The 21696-nt window shown below is 42.5% G+C and overlaps 1 protein-coding gene across 14 annotated transcripts in view; it reads left to right on the top strand.

Moving 5' to 3' along the window:
- PTPRT (protein tyrosine phosphatase receptor type T) overlaps positions 1-21452 on the top strand; it is a 469240-nt gene extending 447788 nt beyond the window's left edge. For 7 of the 14 annotated variants that reach the window (XM_068912395.1, XM_068912398.1, XM_068912400.1 and 4 more), the window contains 11 exons: positions 119-240; positions 2050-2166; positions 3557-3711; positions 6447-6582; positions 7620-7769; positions 10778-10951; positions 14648-14779; positions 17286-17411; positions 18831-18994; positions 19602-19737; positions 20437-21341. In XM_068912395.1, the coding sequence (XP_068768496.1) occupies positions 119-240; positions 2050-2166; positions 3557-3711; positions 6447-6582; positions 7620-7769; positions 10778-10951; positions 14648-14779; positions 17286-17411; positions 18831-18994; positions 19602-19737; positions 20437-20490 (1466 nt within the window). In that variant the 3' untranslated portion in view covers positions 20491-21341. Of the gene's footprint in view, positions 1-118; positions 241-2049; positions 2167-3556; positions 3712-6446; positions 6583-7619; positions 7770-10777; positions 10952-14647; positions 14780-17285; positions 17412-18830; positions 18995-19601; positions 19738-20436 lie in introns of all 14 variants that reach the window. The other 7 variants (XM_068912399.1, XM_068912396.1, XM_068912403.1 and 4 more) reach the window with 5 other exon arrangements.
- The last annotated feature ends 244 nt before the right edge of the window (positions 21453-21696 follow it).

Genomic DNA, 21696 nt, shown 5'->3' on the forward strand with positions numbered 1-21696 from the left:
CTGAAGGGAGGAGTGGGACTTTACGGGAACCCAGCAATGGATCGCGAACAACTGAAACAGATTACTGGCATTCAATACGCTTTCTCAACATGTCCTTTTGTCTTTTCTCCTGCCCCAGGGCCAATGCAAGAGACAGTGAAGGATTTCTGGAGAATGATTTGGCAAGAGAACTCTGCAAGTGTTGTCATGGTCACCAACTTAGTGGAAGTCGGCAGGGTAAGGATGCCGTTTTCCCAACAGGTAAAGCCAAACCAGTGCTGGGCATGTTCCAGGCATGCTCAGGGAGGGAAATGCCTCTTGTTTGTTGTAGTTTGAGGAGTGAGGGAATAAATTATACCACTCGGGGTTCTTCTGTAAAATGCTAGATTTTGTAATACTTAGATGCTTCCTTTCCAGACTAATAAGGCTCTTGTTCCTGCTGTAAGTCTTGACTTCAGTAGAATTATACAAATTTATGCTAGCTGAGGAGCTGTTTCCTTTTTCACTACATAGAGAAAAATGTACTTCTGTAATAATTATTCTTTACCTGTATGGTTTTAATACTTCTCTACCCACAAAATTCCGGAGGGGCAAGGACGTGTGACTTGTGTTGAACCTGATCAAAAGAGCCCTTTACATGACACTTCAAAGCCTAGAGCTTCTGAAAAGTTCAGAGTATCACTATTCCGGGGTAGAATGAGACCATGTACAGCTGGAACCTGGGGCCACCTGCCAATGTTGGCCACCCCAGCACGCACAGGTTCACTTTCTGTGATTCAACTGAAACAGAAACTCCTGTGGCAGCACAGGGCAATTGCCAAAGCCCAGGATGGGAGTGAATGTGAACAATGCAAGAGGCATAGGCTGACCACCACTGACTTTAGGGAATAAGAAAAAAATGCTTCCCCCAGCATATTGTCCTCACTTCTAGTAGTCTTCAGGTTAGGAACGTTCTCAGCCGGAGACTGGAGCACTTTGAAATTCTGTCATGAAGTTTGACACCTCCCATTCCTTTGGTACTAGGACAGATTTAGGTGATGGATTACTCACAGCCATTAGTAATTCAGCAGTTTCATATATGCTTTCCTTCAGATCTCATGGTTGAATGCCAGCTGGTCCTGTTGATTTGTTGTTATTTATTCCGTGTATTTTAACGTCTACTGACACTTCAGTTTGAGATCAGTTCCTCTCTGTGAAAAGAATTTATGTTAATTGTTATTTTTATATTCATTAAAACCTTTCTGACTATGACTGAGACTGAAATATGTAACCTGCCTTTCAGTAGCAAATTGACTTAGCTTTTAGGTGCTGTTCCAGTCTTTTGTACTACAGCAGTTAATAACTTGATAGTCCTTGTAAGCCTAAATAGCCCTTCTAGAGCTTCACAGCCCTGACTTGAATTTCTACTATTAGTTTTGCACATGACTTCTAGAAGTAGCTAAGCTTGGGATGTATTTACATGGTCATGAGGCTTCTTTCTTGAGCCTCAGCTCAGGCGTGTCACGCCTGGTAAAATGTCAAATTTGTGTCCACGTCTGATGAGAAAAGCTTAAAGTCAAACAAATGTAATGTATCAACAAGCATCACACAATTGCTGTGAACTGAAATTCTGTAGCTAAACAGAGAGTTCAGAATTACAGAATTATTAGAAAAGTATTGATTTTAAGTCAGAAGGATGGTGATAGTGACTGCCAGGTAGTCTGTAAACTTGATATATGGATATTATATTCTATAAACCTTTTATATATATATATATATATATGTACACACACACACACACACACATATATATATATGTATGGCAATTTAAGGAAGATAGGGTCAAAGAAGAAAAGCTAAATGAATCCTTTGCATTGATATTCACTACCGAGGAAACTGAAAATATATCCTGTAGTTTCTCTCTGTGGTAGAGAACTTTAGAGCTCACTTATACACTGGATTTTTACATGGTCTGAACACCAGGGGAAAATCCAATTTGTGTTGAGCTTGAGCTTGAAAGTGGAGTAAAGTGTAGGTCAGTGCTGACTCAACTTGAGCTATTTCCTTTCAATATTTTCTTTGTATCCCCAGGTAAAGTGTGTTCGGTACTGGCCAGATGACACAGAAGTGTATGGAGATATTAAAGTCACATTAATTGAGACAGAACCATTGGCAGAGTATGTTATACGCACGTTTACTGTACAAAAGGTAAAGAAATCTCTAGTCAGCTGAAATCCTGATACAATACTTCATTTGTCGCCTGAAATGTGGACTCTGGGAAAGATACGCAGAATCCTTTTGGAGATGGAAGCTGTTAATATTTGCATAGGTTTCACTCCAAAAACCTACACTTTTGATGTAGCTTCCAGTTTTGGACAAATGATTTTGTATGAATATCTAGATGTGGGCACAAAGGTAGAATCCGCAGTGCATAAAGTTTAAGTGCATCCAAAAGCCTACGGGTAGCTGACAACATGCCATGAATAATAACTGTGCTCTTTCACAGTGGCAAATTACAGATGACAAAAGGTACCCATTAAACCGGATGCGAGGTAGGGTCCCTTTCTGATGGGGAAAAATTATAATAAAGGCTTGACTATAAGGTTTATCCCCAAATCTGTGGGATTTGGAAGATTTTTGTTATATTTTATTAGAAATTGAAAGTCTAAATGACAGGGTATTCCAGGTCTGTCCAAATCAAAGTGCAAACATTCAGTAAGTTGTTTTAAAGCTTTTCAGAAATCCTCACTGAGTGAACCTCAGTTTAGCCACACTGGGAATATTGTTCCAGTTTTCTAATATACCAGCTCTGTATTTTGTTAAACCACTGAGGAACTTGGTAAGAAATGCCAACATCAAAAGCTGACAGGTCAGAGGACTTGACATTAGACTCCTTCTGACACTGGATTCCATATACATTTTCTGTGTAGGAAAATGCTGTAGCTAACTGAACACCTCTTTGTTACCCTTTATGTGGCATATACACATGGTGTAGCAATAACCTGGTCTCACCAGAAAGGCCAAGAGATGGGTCTGGGTACCAGTTTTGGCCCATTTCATCACTAGCTGTAATCTCAAGCTAAGATTTTTTGACAATAGGTAGCAGAAAATCTGCTGTTGCACAAGACACACCTACTCTGCAGATTTTAATTCCCCAGTCTGTTGCTTCAACACCTTTCAATTAGCATTAATAGTCACTGTATCGAAAAGGATTTGAGCGAGTGACTTGATAGTGGTTCTGGAAATATCACCAAAGGAGACTGTGAGTAAGCGCAGCCCTGGTATGCTGGGACTAAAGTCACCTTCTAAAGTTCCTACTCAGCTGGTATTGAACTCTAGGACAAGTTCGACTAGGGAGCTGGTGTTCACCTTCCAAGTCCTCAGCTTTATGTTTCCCACTTCATTTGTAATTGGAGATGCTGTCTCTTGCTCTTTTACCTTGAAGTCTCTCAGAGTGAAAAGCAGTATATGACACGTTCCTGTGCATAATTAGATCTAAATGCATATTCGGCCCTCAACACGAGAGAAGGGAGCAAGGATCAGAGTAGGCTGATTGCAACCTGACAGAGTTAAAACAGTGGCTGTGTTGTCTCCTCAGAAAGGCTACCATGAGATCCGAGAGATTCGGCAGTTCCACTTTACCAGCTGGCCAGACCACGGCGTTCCCTGCTATGCTACAGGTCTCTTGGGCTTCGTTCGACAAGTGAAGTTTCTCAATCCCCCCGAAGCGGGACCTATTGTTGTGCACTGCAGGTACGTGAGCAGTTTGTTTTAGCTTTCGCTCCATTAGCTCTTTTCCTTTCTTTTCTAATCTTGCAATGACCAACTACATCTTGTTTGTTTAAGGGTATATTTTATCTCACAAGGAAACAGAGTGGAACCAGGTTCTCTGTTCCAAGCTCTGGAGCTTAGCTGGCATGAACTGGAGATGATACAAGTAGGTTGGAGAGGGCTGTTTGAATGTAGAAAATTTTCTGGTGGCCTATACACTCTTTGATGCTCATAGCAGGGCTAGGAAAAATGGTGAATCGCTGGGACAGCCATCTGGGTCATTATTTGTAGTAAACCTCCCATGGCAAAACGGACAATGGCTACAAAAAAAGCGGGGCTGCCAACAGGGGACTTTGAAGCAACTTTGCCTTTCTGTGCCCATGAGCACTGCACTTTTGCTTTGCACCAGGATCGACAGTCTCATCTGAAATGTAGCTCTAGGGGTAGATGCCATCCATTGTGCGTCTTAGCTTCTTCCAAGCCCAGGGTCTAGAAGGGGAATTTCAGCCTGAAAATCTGCTCAGTGCCTCCCAGCTTGTAAATGAAAGGAGAATGATGGAGGAAAACTGCTTTTTTTACAACTGTGAAAATTGAGTCTGTGGAATTGCACCCTTGCTAATGCAGACTACTGCTATTACTGTTGTGGGCTCTTCTGCACTGCCTTTTCCCAGCTGAACTTAAAACCCTACTGTGCAAGGCACTATATAAATATGTAGGAGAGTGCCCCTGACATGAAGAACTACCAATCTGAAATGCAATCAGACATGCTAATGATGGTATGAGAGCAGAGACACGTGCACAAACTGGTGTCAGAGCCAGGAAGGGAGCGCAGGTCTCTGGATTTGAACTGTCCTAATAATTATCAGGTTTTTGCATCAATTTGCAGCATAAGAAAAGTTTGGGAGAGGACTTATGCTGAATTGAATCAGTAGATTATATGATCTGTTTTGAGGAGGATACAGTGTGCATCAGAAGGAGGTGATGGACCTCAGAAAGAATTTACTCCACTAGTGAGCGTTGGAGGTGAATAAACATCTTTCCCTCAGCTTCACAGTGAAAACAATTGCTTTTGTAACCCACCCGTGAAGTATATGCTTATTATTTTACGACCTCAAATGCCAAGAAAGACATTGCTGCCAAAGCAAAGTTTGAGTTTGTAGCAGCTGCTTCTGCAGTGCTGTGACCACAGCTAAGTGCGTTGGTCCTGCAGAGGAGATGGGGATGGAGCACGAGCCTGGAAAGCAGAGTTGGCTGTCCCAAAATCTCACCCCGGATCAACGCACTGCCAGTTACCTTGTAGTGCCAGGCTGTGGGATCAGGAGAAGAGAGAGAATACATCCCAAAACCACTTTAAAAAGGAAAATCTAGTAAATCTTATCTTTTTTTTTACAGTCTATTTTTTCAGCAAGCAGTGAAACAGCTTTATAATAAAATTCAGCTAAGCCGCAGGAGCTGGCTGAACAGAATTCTTCCACAGCTTAGGCCTTGAATTTGCTTTCTTGGAGCTGTGACATGGGTCTGGCCTTGGAAGGATTCCTCGTCACCCAGAAAGCAAGGAGAAATTTTTCATCCTTCACATTTTAATGAATAAATGCCACTTCCTCTCTGTTATTTATCTGCTTTCAACTTTTAATGACTTGCTTTAAGTAGTAATTACCAAATTCTCCCTACCAATGCCTTGCTGGGTAATGCTATGGTTCGATATTTATAAAGTGCCAGGGTCCTCTAAATATAGAAATGTTATAACTATTTGTTAAAATTCTGAAAAGCTGAGAGACAAAGGGAGAGGAAATGCCACTTATTCATTAAAATTCTGCAAATGAAAAATATCTTCTCTCTATTCAGCAGTTGATTAATCTGGTCCATTAATTTATGGTCATTCATATCTCCTTGCTTTCGGCTCTGCTGGAGTTTCATGCAACCGAAGTTTCCCTGCTTTTAGCTGAGTTTTCCTTCTTCCTTCTTCCTCCAGAGTAGTGTGAAGACTACCCTCTCTGTCCTCCCCACCTAAACAGCTCAGCTGATTTCCCAGGAGGGAAGGGGGACACGATGACAACACAGTGGAACACACTGACAGCAGAGTAGGAGACGGCCCAGTTCTCTCAAGCAGCAGGGGGTTCTGAAATGAATTTTTCTAGTAGTCTTGAGCTCCCTTCTCTACAATTTTACAACCTGCCCCTTGAAATTACTCTTTCCTGGACCCAGGAGCTCTCTGCTGAAAAGAGGAAAAGAGATGTTTGAGGTGGAGGACTGAGCATCTTTCATCATGCCCGGCTGGGTAAATGTGTGTGCTTTCTAAAAAGCCCATGAGGAAAAAAAAAGAAAAACCTTTGAAAAACTTTTTTCTGGAATTGTATCTATTTGCAACCTGGAGGCTGCTCTCCGGTACCTTCGAGATGACCGATGTGCAGCTGAACAGGCCTGTAAAATCAAGATGAATATTTTCTTCAGATAATTTTTCTGTTAATGTTCAAGAAAACATTTTTTTTTCTCCCTGCTGCCTAGGTCCTTTCCTCTTTGAAGAAATATTTCAGCTCGTTCTCTTAAATCCTAAGCTGATTTAGCCACACACAAAAATCAACCCATTAGAGAGAGGAGCAGTTTCCAAAAGAAGACAGCTGTGTCTGCGCTACAGTTATTTTCTCCTCCTCAAGGCCCTGCCTCTCCACGGTCCATTGATCATGCAGGCCCTCATTATTATTTTTTTCTTTTTTTAGTGCTGGGGCCGGGAGAACAGGGTGCTTTATTGCCATTGACATCATGCTTGACATGGCAGAGAACGAAGGCGTGGTAGATATATTTAACTGTGTGCGAGAGCTGCGCTCCCAAAGGGTCAATTTGGTACAGACAGAGGTAGGTGCCAGCAGATCTCTTCTTACAATGTACTGCTTTCCTGTCAGCTTCTCGGCTCTCCAGGAGCCCAGCAATTCATTAAGTCAAGGCTTGCTTCCACTGTGACGTGATTATACAGAACTGTCTGTGATTAACCATGGCCAGATGTACCCTGAATCGCGTTCACGGGCATCTCCTAAATGCCTCCAAGACAGCAGGGCAAATCTTGACTTTCAGGTTTTGGCATTGCTGTTTAATTCTGTATTCACGTTACAAAAAAATCTCAGTCGAGAATCCTCTCCTGTCTCCTTCATAGGTATAGTGCAGACTAAGATAGTACCATTTGATATCAGTGGTAAGCTTAAGAAATGAGTGAAACGTCCTTGATTTAAGCTTTGAGGTTCAGATTAAGCAAGCTGCTCCGTCACATACGTTTCATAGCTGCACAGACTTCTGGGGAGCTGTTCTCGTACTACAGAAGTTTTACGTATGTGCTTTAATAGCTTCCTTTCCTGGGGGTCAAGGCAATAGCCTGGAACAGAGCAGGACTTTTAACTCGGCTGGGCTTCATATCTCATACGTCGTTCCAGGAAAGAACTTCACACAGAATTCCAGGAGTCTCCAAAAGTCAGTTTGAAAAGATAGACAGAGCAGACCTGTTAGTACAGTTGTTACTGTGGCTAGTGTTATAATATGCACTAGCCATAGTCCATTCCCGGCAACGCAGGAAGCGTTGACTCGCGCTTGTGAACACAAAAGCTTCACACGCTGATTTCCTCCCGAGCTCATCCCCATTTTGCCCCAGCATCCAGAGACTGGTGACTTCACATCATGCTTTTAAATTTGAAAGGAATACAAGGCTTCATGTTCAATGATGGATGAAATATGCTCTGAAAGCTGTCACATAGCACACTGTGTAATTTGCACATGAAACAGAGCCAGATATGCATATCAGGCATAAAGGAAAAAAGGCAGCCTAGGTTACCTAACCTGCCTGTGGTATTTCATGATCTGTGTTGAAAATATAAGTTTAATGTCTTGTCCCCTCCACTGTCCAGGAGCAGTATGTGTTTGTCCATGATGCCATTTTGGAGGCCTGTCTCTGTGGCAACACGGCCATTCCAGTTTGTGAGTTCAGATCCATATATTACAACATCAGCAGACTAGATCCACAGACTAATTCCAGCCAGATAAAAGATGAATTTCAGGTAATTTCTTACATCTGTCTCGGTCATTGCCGTTGGTATATTAAATGTGTGCTTAACTAATTTCTTCTTCTTCTTCTTCTTTGACAATTTCCAACAGAACAGAGAAGGGGGACACTGAGCCAGGGTCTGACTTCAGGTGATTTTTATTGTGTTACTGCTGGATCAGGTTGAGGTTCATGTTTAAGCGCAGACTTTTCAGCCTTTGGCAGAGAAAAATTCCCCCATCTCTTCAACAGAGCAAGGGTATTCATTTTCACAGATAACATTGGACTTTCTCATTTCAACAAATATGTTGTTGTTCATTTACTTCTGTAATATATGCAGAAGCATTTTTGCCTCAAGGACCCTTATTAACTGCCTCTTGGCTTCTATGCTCTTCCCGAGTCCTGACTAGTCATTCAACTTGCTAATGTCCTTTCACACACGAGAAAGCAAGCTGTGAGCATTACTTTTTCCAGTACTAATTTTCAACAAACTGAAACCCTTAGTTCACTATGTACTTTTTCACAAATACCTGGTGGCCAGAAGTGAAGTGACATAGAGTAAAACTCACAACTAGTGGAGTAGTGCGGTTTGCCGGGGGCAAGTGATGAAACAGGGACTGCTCCGTCTTTTGCTGACACCGTTCCTCATCCCATCCTAAAAAACCGAGGCTTAGCACACAGTGGCCGTGAGCCCCTGTGCAGCTGTACCTCTTGCACAGGAAAGGACTCACCCTCCAGAACAGTGAACTGAACTTTCCACTCTTATTCCTGAGGCATTTGTAAATCCCTTCAGGATTTTCAACTAGCTCCAGTTTATATGTGGAAAAATATAATATTGTGACAAATCTGGGGCAAGGTGAATTGGAATGGAAGGAGAAGGAGAGCCCTGCTATTTATTAAGGCTGTTCTTGGTCAAGGGTTAAAAGGTGGGTATCCCTCTAACTGTAGATGTCCCTCATCCCTCAGCAAAGTTTCTTCTCCAGAGGTGTAATGACTTCTGGAAGCCTCAGTGTGGGTCAGATCGCTCTGCTGCTCCCTAGCTTTTCCTCTCTCTCTATACAAAGGGATGTATATATATATATTCTTTTAATTTGAAACTGTACAGCAAAACATCAGGGTTGGTATAGTGAGAAAGAAATTGTGGATCCAAACTAATGGTAATTCAAGTAAAAAAATCTGATTTTATCAAGTGATATCAGATCTGTGAAAGTGTTTCTGGTTCTGGACGCCTAGCATGAAGGAACTAAAGTCTAACTTTGTCAAATGCTATTATGCTATTGAAAAAAAAAAAAAGACTCCACTGGCTGTGCCTATTTTGTCATGGTATGAGACAATATTTGTCACTTGTGTGCTTGTTTTTTTGAGCTGCCAGGGGCTGGCAGCTCCTGTGGGAAGGAAAAGCTCCTCGGTAGTTTGCATAAGAAGTTCGTTCTCTGTCTAGTTGTAGATTGCTATTTTTACAGGATTTTAGCTTAGAGCGTTCTTCAGCCCTAAATACCTGGATTCAATGCGGAGCACGTTATCTCTTGCTACAATTTTTATGAACCAGTTGATCTAACTATAGGTCTGTTAGTAATCTGTATTATGTTGGTCCCGCTGGTCTGTAGCTAAGACTAGGTGGTTTCCTCATGTACACATTGCCCGAACGTACAGCAACTGTGGTTAGGAGAGCTTTTAGAATCTGATTAAGCACAAAAACAAGGGAGAGAGAGGAAGGACATAAAGTAGAGGGGTAAATCACCAGCACGTCACCTGCCTACTCATTTGCACTGTCAGAGGTTTGTGATTTCACATTCCCTCTTCCAGACGCTGCCTGCTTTCCGTTTCTGGACAAAAGGACTTCTACATGCAGCCTACATAATACAGAGCAGCAATATTATTTCAATTCTCCACTTTATGCATTCTTGCATATCAGATTGTTTGACCGTACTCATTTTTTCATTCATAATTTCTCTGTGGCAGAAGTCAAGCTCTATGCAAGCATCTTTAGACCCTACATTTTTTTTGTGTTCATCTGATGGTTGCAAAGGAATTCACTCTATTAATGCATGGGATTGATTCAGAAAAGGACAAATGACAAGTAAAAGTAGAATAACATCAGATCACCCCGATCTGTTAAGAGACAGCGTTAAGATGCATTCACTATGATTTGCTGTTCCTGACCCCTGCTAAGCTCCCTGGACCAGTTTATCAGGAGGCCTCCACAATGGTTAACCCAGAAGAAAACTAGATTTAAAGAAACACATTCCATCAGGCTGTGGGAAAGACTTAGAAAAGGATAAAAGACTGACAGCCAGACGCCAGAGATGTGGTATGACTAGGTAAGGGAAGCATCCTATGCGTCTCTCCAAAAGTAAAGCAGCAATCTAAATAATATAGGCAACAGCTTAACTGTCTCCTATTAAAAAAAAAGACAAGTTTATTATTTTTTTTATATCTATTGTTAAGATAAATCAACTGGAAACCACCAAAGAGTTTGAACCCAGCCTTGCCTTCTGGGTAGATCAGGTCAATACTGACCATACTTCTGCACAGGATCCCACCAAAGAGGGAGAAGGGTGTGTGCTTCCACCCTAGAGATGGTATAAACACAAGGAAGTCAGTGTCTGGTTCAAAGCTGCAATTAGTATCTGTGACAGCTATTTCCTGTCTCTAGGAAGGAGCAGAAACATGTTATCTAACTGCTGTGGGGTTTTGGAGCTGGGATTTGTTAAAACTTCTGTAGATGATATCCCTAAGGGGAAAAAAGGAGCTCTTAGAAGGTGTTTAGTGCCCTCAATTTTAGTAAGACTTGTGGTGTTTGGAAGAGCACTGCAGGAGGACATGCAAAACTTCATATATTGTAACAGCAACAAGCTCCTTAGTGCTTATTCTTTTTCCTATTTTCTGGGATCCCAAAGATCTACTATTCTAAATAGCTTTAAAATAAGCTTGCTATGTAGAGGGCATCCTTTTTGGCAGTAAATTCCTAGATATTCAGCCTGTATCTGACTGTCTTTCCCTTCTTCCCTCCCCGTTCCACAGACTCTCAATATCGTGACGCCACGTGTTCGACCAGAAGACTGTAGCATTGGGCTTCTGCCAAGGAACCATGACAAGAACCGCTGCATGGATGTGTTGCCCTTGGACCGGTGCCTACCGTTCCTCATCTCTGTGGATGGTGAATCAAGTAACTACATCAATGCTGCACTCATGGATGTAAGCAGCACTGTAGAGTCCACACTGGTCCTAGTTTGCATTGAGTCCGTTCATTCTCAGGGTTTTGTTTTTGTTTTTGTTTTTTTTCTGGGAGAAATGAATCCAAAACAAAAGGCATTTTTTTCCTGCCATTTCTAGGGCTGGCATCTCAAAACCAGAGAAAAGCCATATGAATTTTGTCTCCTTCACAGAAATCTAGAAATGGGTCATGTAGACTATGGTTTATCACAACACCTTGTAGTTTTGCTTCACATTGATGGAAAATTTTTGCCTAAGATGACCATCAGCATGCAGTCTAGTGTTACATCTTAGAAGGGCAGATGGACAAAGAAGTGGTGGGACAACTCTTCCCGTGCACTAATTGATATGTAAGTTGGAAGAGAAATGTTCACCAGGAGGAACTGCCAGGGCAGCTTTTTGAAAAGAATAGTTTGCAGTGTGGCGCGGGTGATTTATTTGAGCCTATGCAGTTAAGACTATGGGAGTGCAGGGATCGGATGTGCAAAACACTTTAAGGCTGTGCAAAACACTTTAAGGCTGAAGGATATGAGTTAAGCTGATGTGAATCTGTGTGAAGACATTTTCGCTTGTTTTGTTTATAGGCTGGAATCTAGCAGTGCAGGTCATTGGTGTATGGTGAATTATGTCGATGGTTTCTTTTTACTCTGATGTCTAACTGCCTTTGGACACAGCCACAGTGGCTATAAAAGCCACTAATTATTATAGTTGGAGTAGGTGTAAATATGATGTAGGGTGAAGTGTCATCGTTTTTTCTGAGCAATGTTGAATAGGATCAGTCTTTTTTGTTCGGTCCTTCATTCCTCGGGGAACAGTGATACTCCTGTATTTAAGAGGTTAAGTCAAATGTTCATGGAATGGCTTTTGGATTTTTTTCAAAAAGGCTGTGATGCTTTCATTGCAAATGTACCTGAGGAACCTTTTTTTTCAATGTGTTTTGTGCTTTGGCAAATCTGCCAAAGCACAATCATTTCTTCTCTGATTTCTCAGAGCTTGTGAACGTGTTTGCACATTTTAGCCTGCATTACCTCAAAGCACTTTGCTGATACTTGTGCCTTCCCTACAAAATTCCTGCCAATTAATATTTTTTATGTAAAGAGATGTTTCACCTGTCACTGGAGTTCAGCCACCTAGGATGTTCTCTGACACTCCTTTATCCTTTCATAGAGGAATCAGTAGCTCTTGACATAGTCATGTAACAGCCTAAATCCCGAATCTTCCTAGTCTGTTCCTGCTGGGGACAGACCTTGCAATTCTTTCCGTTTTCCAGTCGCTTAATATCTGCAGTTTTGTACTGAGCGTGGACTCTGCAAGAGACCGTCCGTCCCGTCTAGGCTTGAACTAGCGTTTGTTCTTCCCTCATGTGAAGATTGGCATGTGCCAGGGAACACTTGGCCTCACAGACCCACAGTGCTGATGATTGTTTTATTTACTACTCCCTTACAGGTTTCTCATGTTCATCTTTTTTTTTTTTTTTTAACTTCTTTCCCAATTCTTACTTGAGTTGCAGGTTGCCTTGCATTTTGCATGAAGGTTGTGATGGAAGAAGTGGGGCTCTGGAGGAGAGAGGGTCTCTCAGAGGATGAGGCACTTCTTCTGGGATACCAGTTTGAACTATGCTGAAGACTGTCTCAGTCTGTTGATTGCAGAGCCCAAAGAAACTGGCCTCCTGTGCCTTGAGTTAGCTTTTGGGAATACCCATGCCAGTCAGTTCCCAGGAATACCAGTTAGGGAGTACCAGTACCTACCACTACCCAGTCCAGGCACTCAGCTCCATCCTTTTGTGGTTCATTTGAAGCAGTTTTTTAATAAGGATGAATGTCACTCAATTGAAAGAAGAAAAGTATTTGCCTACACGCTATCTGGTTTTGAGCAAAACCTTCTCTGAGAGCAGGGCCAAAGGGGCCTCTGTGTTGTCCACAGAGGACAGAAATTCTACCCAGGAGATTGCAGGACTCCTGACCTTTTCTCTTCATGGCCTCCGTTCCTCACAAGTTAACAGACCCTAGTGTCTTTGCTGTGACAACCATTCAGTGTCACATTTGCATCAGCAAAACACCTTGTTAAGAAGAAAGGTAAAGTGCTGTCCCTCTCCTTCCCCTAAAGCAACTGAACATGATTCTTAAGCAGAGGGACTGTACCCACATGTCTAATTCATGCCATAGAAGTGCTAATAGGTTTGTATTTAATGCACGTCTTGGAGAAAGATGGAAGTCTTTTCTTTCCAAGATCTTACCAACACTCTCTTAATGACTAATTAACATCTCAGTGTGTCAGCTTCCTTCCCTTTAAAACAGGACAGTGAGATTGGCTCCTCACTTATAGCAAAGGAACAGCTGGGAGGTATTTCTTTTGTGGCAAACCCCACAAACAAATAATACCTTCAACCAACTGCTTAGCCAGTTATGCAGTCCGCTGTATCAGTGCATAATGAAATAAATTAGCAGAAACATTGCCATGTGCTTAACTCGAGTGTTTGGTTTTGGAGGGGAGGACGAAGGAGATAAGTTTCTCCGTTTTATGTACCACTCTGTTGCGTCTCCTGGTCTGTACAGCATAGCTTTAAATCCATATTGGTGCTGCGAAGTTTGAAATAAAAAGTAGGAAGAAAGAGGAGAATCCATTGCAGACTGGTGGTTTCCCAACAGTTTTCCTTTTCCATCTCTTTACTTCATTTCCCATCACCCTCCTCACACACGTGCACTCAGAAGCATGTTGCAGCCACCCTGCAGACTTCTTAGAGAGGTGCAGAATGTGCGCGGCACGCTCTCCCATCCCCAGCGTAGTCCGCTTGGCACTTCCACCACCAACTGACTCAGGGAGGAGAAATTGCAAGCCCTAACAACTGTCATCTTAATACTTTGGGTATTTCGTTCTTTATGTATTGTAAAATCAAAATCTTAATTTGTCTTTTACTGAGCATTATTGTTCCTTTTGATGCAAGTCTGCTTCGCAGATGTACAGCACAGAAGGCTGTGCAGGTTACAGGCTCACCTAAGCATGCCTGCTGCAGCAGGAAGGCAGTAACGCTTTGAGCCGGTCCCCATTCCTCCGTGATCTCAGCGTGCCTTGTGGACACGCACAAACACGGCCTCACAGAGGCTGAGAGCACCATTCCCCTCCCTTTGCGACCCAGCAGGCCAAGGCCAGAGGGCTTTCTCGAGGTGGAGGAATAGCACCAGCTGTTAAATGCCAGTCTGCCAGAGTCTGACTACTGCCCCATGTGCTCTTACAGGATGTCTGTAAATCCAGATGAGCCATTTCTGTGGCACTGTGCCACCAGGGAGCAATAGCAGACGGGGGGCTAATCCCTTCTGTAGAGTCCACAGCAGCAGAAAGGGTAACATTTTGCTTCCAGCTATTTTCTTGCTAATTATTAATAGTAGTAGTAGTAGTAATAGTAGCATTAGAATTATTTGCTGAATCTCAAAATATAAATAATTGATTTAGGTAATCTCTGCTCTTGCAACACTCCTTTAATGAAATGTCTTCATTGGGAGCAAAAGAATCCCATTATGAGACATTCATTCATTGCACAGCGATAACAAGGAGAAGGATATGTGATTTCTATAATCTGGTTAAATGGCTCAGATTGCCTAGCTATAGCCTCCTGGGTATAATATTCGTTTGAATAAAAGTTGATTGAATTTTTTTTAACTAATCTTATTCTTTTGTTAGAGCCACAAGCAACCTGCTGCCTTTATTGTAACCCAACACCCTCTGCCCAACACCATAGCAGACTTCTGGAGGCTGGTGTTTGATTATAACTGCTCATCTGTTGTGATGCTGAATGAGATGGATGCAGCACAGGTAAGGATTTTTTATCATTTCTGGCATGTAGCTTTCTTTTCAATTCCAAAGGATTTTGAGGGGAATCTCTGCTGCCATTTATTTGTTTTAAAAAAAAAAGTTACAAAAGGGAAATTGGAAAGGAGTAAGTAATGTTTTAGGGTACAATGAAGGATAAAGGCCGGATCCACAAAGATATTTAGGTGCTTGGTTCCTACTAAAGGCAGCTCATTCTCATTGCAGTTCACAGGAATTAAATATCTAAGTACATGGTGGTGCAGGCTCACAACTTCCTCCCAAACCCACTTTCTTCTCTTTCTTATTTTCCTTTTGCTTTGGTTCAGAAAAATGTAATTCCCTTCCCAGAACCTCAGTGTCTTCATGTTTGCCCGTCACTTTCCGGTATCCCAACTAGAACTGCAACAGTGTGGTCAACAAGCCTGTTCGCATGGCATTCCAGAAGAATGGAAGCAAGAGAGATGCTGAAGTCATATTAAAGGAGCTTAAGAGCCTTTTTCCTGAGATTCCCAATGAAATTCTATAGGGTAGAGAAGTGTAGTTAGTTTGTGTAGTTTCTGGAGAAGCACATGTCGCTATGTATTTCTTTTCTTTCCAGAATCAAGCGTAAGTTAGTTTCTTTCCAAACACAGCCTTATTTCAGAAGTAGGTCTTGCTGGGTGAGAAGTAGTTTCTGCTCCTTCTGTACGAGAATTTCCAGCCACCTTGCCGATGAGTGGCAGAAGATAACAGCTTTCAAAAAAGGGTAATCATGCAATTTGTATAAAGAGTGCATTTGGCATTGCTAATTCATCCATTATAGCACTTCTTAAACAAGAGAAGAAGAACTCTCAAGCACTTGGTACTTTATGTGCCTTAGGTTTTCATCTCTTTGCTGCCTTCAGAATCTTACCACACTTGAAGACAGCAAGATTATTGGTCCCTTTTTTTGATGGTAATGGAGAAACTAATCGCATTTTCATTGAGGGGATCTTGCTTCAGGGAGAGAGCTGTGGGATTTTGTTTCGATGTGCAGCTGGAGCGCTGTGTTCTAGCCTTTCTGCTGCAGGCTCTCCTGGCAGCCAGCACCCGAGTCCTGATGCTCCATACAAGGAACCCAGGGCCCTGCGCGTTTCGTACCATCGATCAGATTTTCCCAGCCTGCTTCTGAGTCTTGGCATTGAATCCAGCCACAGATGCCATCTTTTCCTTTTCTCTGATGCTTTGAAGAAACACTTTCTCACACTTTATTCTCGAAAAACAGGAAATTATCAGCCTCAGAACAGTATTGTTCTTGCTGACTGTCTCTATGCACAAGACTTTACTTGCCTTATTTTTTGTCCTGGCAATTTCAGGGTTTTTTTGCTGACTGTCTCTATGCACAAGACTTTACTTGCCTTGTTTTTTGTCCTGGCAATTTCAGGTTTTAGGAGGTAATTTGTAGGCATATAAAAGGAGATTTGGCAATGCATAAAGTCAGTTTGACATCTAGCTGTTTAGCATTGCCTATACCACAACCATTACCAAATTGTCAGTCTGCAGTTGCGAGCATATTGGTGTGTGTGAATGGGGTGTTTTACTCATGTAGCTCCAAATGGCTGGCTTGAAAACGCAAATACAAGAGAAGATGTGGCTGAAATGAAAAGAAGTGTTAAAATAAATAGATAAGTAACCTGTAATCCAGTGTGCAGCGGAAAAGTGCAAATAAAACCATTTAGAGTTCAGAAAATGTAACAGATCATTTTAAGCGTGATGTAAAAGAATGCGTTTGGGTAGATGGCCATTCACAGACCTGCTTTATGAAAAGCAGTTTTGTAATGTTAGGGCAGGGTTTAATCTTTCTCTTCTCTTTGCAATGCACTTGGAGGTGGTTTCCTAAGGCATCTGCCCAGCTTAAATCTTCTTACCTATTGGACAAACGCTTTGAGAGGAGACCAGTAGGCTACTTGACGGTCTGAATGAAGAGTAAAGACAGCCTTCCAAGGAGGACTTGCTTATGTGGTCTTGGCTTACTTTTTAATCTTGTATAAGATTATAAGATTGTGTGAATATCCCACGCAAATTTACCCCCAATGTGATCAAAGGAACAATGGGAATGCAGATTTAATGCAGTGGCATGCACACATTTGACGTCATTACTGATAGTGATTGAACTTGAATAGCTTGAGATCAAGTTCAAATGAGCATCTGGGGGTTTCAAAACTTCTCAAAAATTGCACTTGAAAATAGGAAGAAAAAAGCACAAAGAAATACAATCTCAGCAGAAACTGCTAATGAGATCTCATACAAAATATATTTTTTTGCAACCATCTATCTCCAGATGGATTTCAAATACTTAGATTGAAATCTGTGTCGTTAGGATTTTTTTATACTTTCAATTCAGTAGCATTAGCATGAGCAAAGATTGTGCATTTAAAAAAATCCGGGTTACAGATTTGAAGTGGATATAAATTTGAATGGAAAGAGACTTATCATAAGGTTCCTTGTTAATAGTTAATGCGCATTCTGTTTCTTATGGTGTTTTCACTAGCTCTGCATGCAGTACTGGCCAGAGAAGACTTCCTGCTGTTATGGCCCAATTCAAGTGGAGTTTGTTTCAGCAGATATTGATGAAGATATCATCAATCGGATATTCCGGATCTGCAACATGGCCAGGGTAAGATCAGTGAAATACAAGATCCCTCATTTATTCTGTTAAATATATTTTGGCTTGAGGAAGAGCTAGAGCTAAGAGTTGTGCTTTAGAGATGCTGAATGTCGCGCTTAGGAACAGTATTCCAGTGCAAAATTTAATAGCTATTTCCTTTAATTAACATTTAGTTGCATCAGTCTACATCAGTAAAATGCTCTTGGCTGAAGCAGCAAGTGGATGATATAAGCTGGAAGTCTGTATTTAAATGGAATGCATTTTCTGTGTGTATTTGAAAACAATTAATCACCTAGTAGCCAACATAAAACCATCAATACTGTAGGAAATAAACTAGGATAATGTCAACTGCTTTCCATCTGTCTACCACCATGCAGGGTATTTACAGTAGCTTTGTCTCTGAAGACAGATGCAGTGTTTACTGGCTAGACTGGGATTCCCGGTTGCCACTGTTTCCCCATAAATAACAACTGCCATTTCTGTAAGCAGCTTCCTGTCTGATTCCCTCAGCCCTAGGGTAGCTGAAATGGTACTAACAAATTTTATCTGCACACTGGACCCAAGCAATGCAACTTAAGGGCTGCAGTGGACAGGAGTTCAGTAGAGGATTTTTCACTCAGTAATTATTTCCCAGATTAATTATACCTCTTTTTTTTTCTTTTTCTTTTTTTTTTTTTTTTTAATCAGAAACAGAAACAGGCTCCAGAAATTACATTTCCATCCTATTTAACGCATTGGCCTGATTGTGTGGTACAGCCTATGCAGCAATTCAGTTATACCGTTACAGAATGTACCCTGTGGTCCATTTACATGAGCAGATAAATCAGATACATATTCACCTTGCCAATATCCCAAGGCAACTGCCTCTGAACCAGGGACAGCGCTGACATTAGGTAGCTAATAAGACTAAGCCTCTATGACTCCCACACTGAAAATTAGCTAGTAAATGCATAGCTTGCAGGGTGATTGCTGTAAATTCATGGCGCTCTGCACCTATCTGTGTTCAACAACAACAGCTTTACTAAAATCTTTATGAAGATCCTTTCCTTCTATGGTCCCCAGAGATATTGTGAGGGTCATCTTTGCCTTTAGTTCGTATGGAATGGCTAACCTCCAGGGCAGGCTACCAGAAAGACATATCTGATCTGTTCTCACAGTTTGATGAGACTTGATTCTTTATTGGAGACAGGGATCTTGAGTACTTAGCTTTTGCCCAGCTCTGTAGCATCTGAGGTCACCGTTGTCTCCAGGCTTTTGCAAAGTCCTCGTTCCCCACTATGTTAAGCATCCACAATAAAGGTTGCTAACATTGATAATATCAAATTCGGAGGGGACAGTGCTGCGTAACCAGTACACCCTGCTTTACCCTTTCTCTCTATGCTTTTTGACCCATTTCGTTTATCATCTTGAAAATGCTATTTGTTTTAGCCCCAGGATGGATACCGTATCGTTCAGCACCTGCAGTACATTGGCTGGCCAGCATACAGGGACACCCCTCCTTCCAAACGCTCCCTCCTGAAGGTGGTCAGAAGGCTGGAGAAGTGGCAGGAACAGTATGATGGGAGGGACGGACGCACTGTTGTCCACTGCCTGTAAGTCGGACTGGAAAATCTTGCGACCTTGTGAGTGCTGTCTGACGAGCACTGGTTATAGATCTGGTGGACTGCCAGGCTTCTACTGGGGAAAATGAAGTTAAATTACATTTGCAATACAATTCAAGTCGAATATTGTGCTACAGCATAGCATCCTGGCCCACAGACTTACTGAGTATAATGAAGAGTAGCCAAAAAGGCTCTGATGCTGTGTGTCATGTAAATAGGGATTTAGACAGGCCTCATGATTGCAGCCCAGACTCAGCAAAAGCAGCAATGCCAAGCAGCCAGCTCTGGTCATGGTAGGGCTTCTCCTCTCATGCGGCCAGCTCCCTCTCAACGGGAGCAGCACTGCGGTCCCGGGGCTTCTCCGGTCTGCTGCCGCCGAGGCTCAGCTTAGCCCTTCCACTCCCATCCCGTGCTGCCATCTCTGATGTTGCCAGTACAGATCTGCACTTTCACAAGCTGCTAAACTGCTTTACTCAGCCTGGTAAATACAGAGACGCCTATGAGCAACGTGCTGTATGCACTGACGTGTGAGAAAGGCTTTTCCCATTACTTAGGCCTTGCCTAGCTTTACCTATTGCCTCTTTCCTTCTGCACCTAGGAATGGCGGGGGACGCAGTGGCACCTTCTGTGCCATCTGCAGCGTGTGCGAAATGATCCAACAGCAAAATATCATCGATGTGTTCCACATAGTGAAAACACTGCGGAATAACAAATCCAACATGGTGGAGTCGCTGGTAAGCTCGGCTCCTGCACCTTACCTACCGAGCATACACAGGGGGACTTTAGCATAGTGAAAGAACTTCCTGGCTTAGCTGTGTGAATCAAAACCAATCTTCATTTAACACCATCAGAATCGAAACCAATCCCATTGTTAGCACGTACAATGAATCGACGGGTCCTCCTGCTTCTCTCCTTGAGACGAGGGGGAGCAGCGCACATCCAGCTGCCTCCGGGAGGTTAAACCTGCCAGTTGTGTCCCCCCTGGCTGCGGGGAGGGATGGGAGTCATCCTTGTGCACGTGCACGGTGCCCAGAGCCAAGTGCTCTGACATGCCTTGAAACCGGGAAGGGAGAGCAGCCCAAACCCAGGGCCTTGCTCCCTGTATCTGAAGAGATTAAGCTGTCCTGAATTAAAGCATCTCAATTGATCAAACGGAGTTCTTTCCTCAGAAGCAGTGCATGCGATGAGGGCCTGAAGGAAGTAATGAATAGCCTGTGTCATGCCTGCCTCTTTGGGTATTTCTCCCTTCCATTGACTATAACATCTCTTAGCAACGTGCAGTCGGTGTCCCACAGAAGTACAAGTAATGTTTGCCTGCTCCTGCCAAATGGTATAAATAAGGGAGAGGGGGGCTGTTCTCATCCACTGGTTGAATGAGGCTCGGGAGAGTTCACCTGTGTCCTGCTGCCACTGATTTCTGCTCTCTCTTTCAGGAACAGTATAAATTTGTATACGAGGTTGCACTGGAATACTTGAGTTCCTTTTAGCCTAGCGGAGGGAGGGGAGTCTCCCAAAAGCCAGACCCCCCGTCTCTGACAGACGCTCTCTTCCCCTCTCCCACACTCGAAGGCAGTAACAAGTGTGGGAAGGAAAAACTCTCCTTCCCGGAGCCAGAGCCTGCGACTGCACAGACCTCAGTGCCGCTGGGAGGACGAGACGATGCCTGTGTTTGCTGCTGCCTGCTTTCTACTGGAGCATCTACCGCTTCTCAAATAACCTACTGTACAAATTAGCAAAACGGGAGACAGCCTGGAAGACTGGACTTTCTAATCCCCGCTGACTTCTCCTCTCCTCTTTTGGATTGTATTTTTGCTCTCCTCACTACAGAGTGGAGAAAGAATGAAACCCCGAGGAAATTCTGTCTTTTAAATGTCTCCTTTTTAATTTGTGGTTTTGCTCTCAAATCGCGGTCTTTAATTTTTGAACTTCATGCAGCAGTCATTTGGGAAAAATGAGATATAGCCATAGGGGATATATGAAACTTTTTGTTACAATGTGTCTGCTTTCTCTGTTTGGGGGTATTTTTTGGTTTTTGTTTTGTTTTATTTTTTTCCAAATGTAAAGGCCAACACCAAAAACAAAAACAAAATGCTGGAATTCTCTTCCCGTATCCGATTCCTTTTAACATGAAAATAGGCAGTGGAAATGAGAAGCTGTTCATGTATGCACTGCCTCAGCTTCTGCACAAATGTTTCCTCCCAGTTTCTGCTAGACTCTCAAGGCTGCGCACAAGCTGGTTGCTTCTCTCTGATCCGTGTTCGTTTCACTGCTGATGAAGCAATATCATTAAAGAGTTCCACAGCCACTTAAACCTTAAAATTAAATATTGGCATTAAGCAAATTGCATTTGTCTTGCAACTCTGGTAACTTTGTTACCATGTTTTTCAAGAGATTACTGGGGTGCAGTGTGTCTTTAAAAAACAGGGTATAAAACTTATTGGTCATATATTATGTATTATTATTTTTTATTTATTATTTGTATGGCTGTAGAACTTAGGAGCCCTAGTCATGACTCGATCGAAGTGAACTAGGCACTGTGCAAACAAAGAGCAAAAAAGCTTCCTGTTCACAGAGCTTAAAACCTGAAGGTAATCTTAAAGTTATGTTTGATCAAGATTTCCTCACTGTTTCCAAACTATTGTACTGTCAGATGTAGTTGAGCAACTTATCCAGATTTCCAGACCCTGCAAACT

Source organism: Struthio camelus, chromosome 18 (genome assembly GCF_040807025.1).
Source record: "Struthio camelus isolate bStrCam1 chromosome 18, bStrCam1.hap1, whole genome shotgun sequence".
Taxonomy (NCBI): Eukaryota; Metazoa; Chordata; class Aves; order Struthioniformes; family Struthionidae; genus Struthio; species Struthio camelus.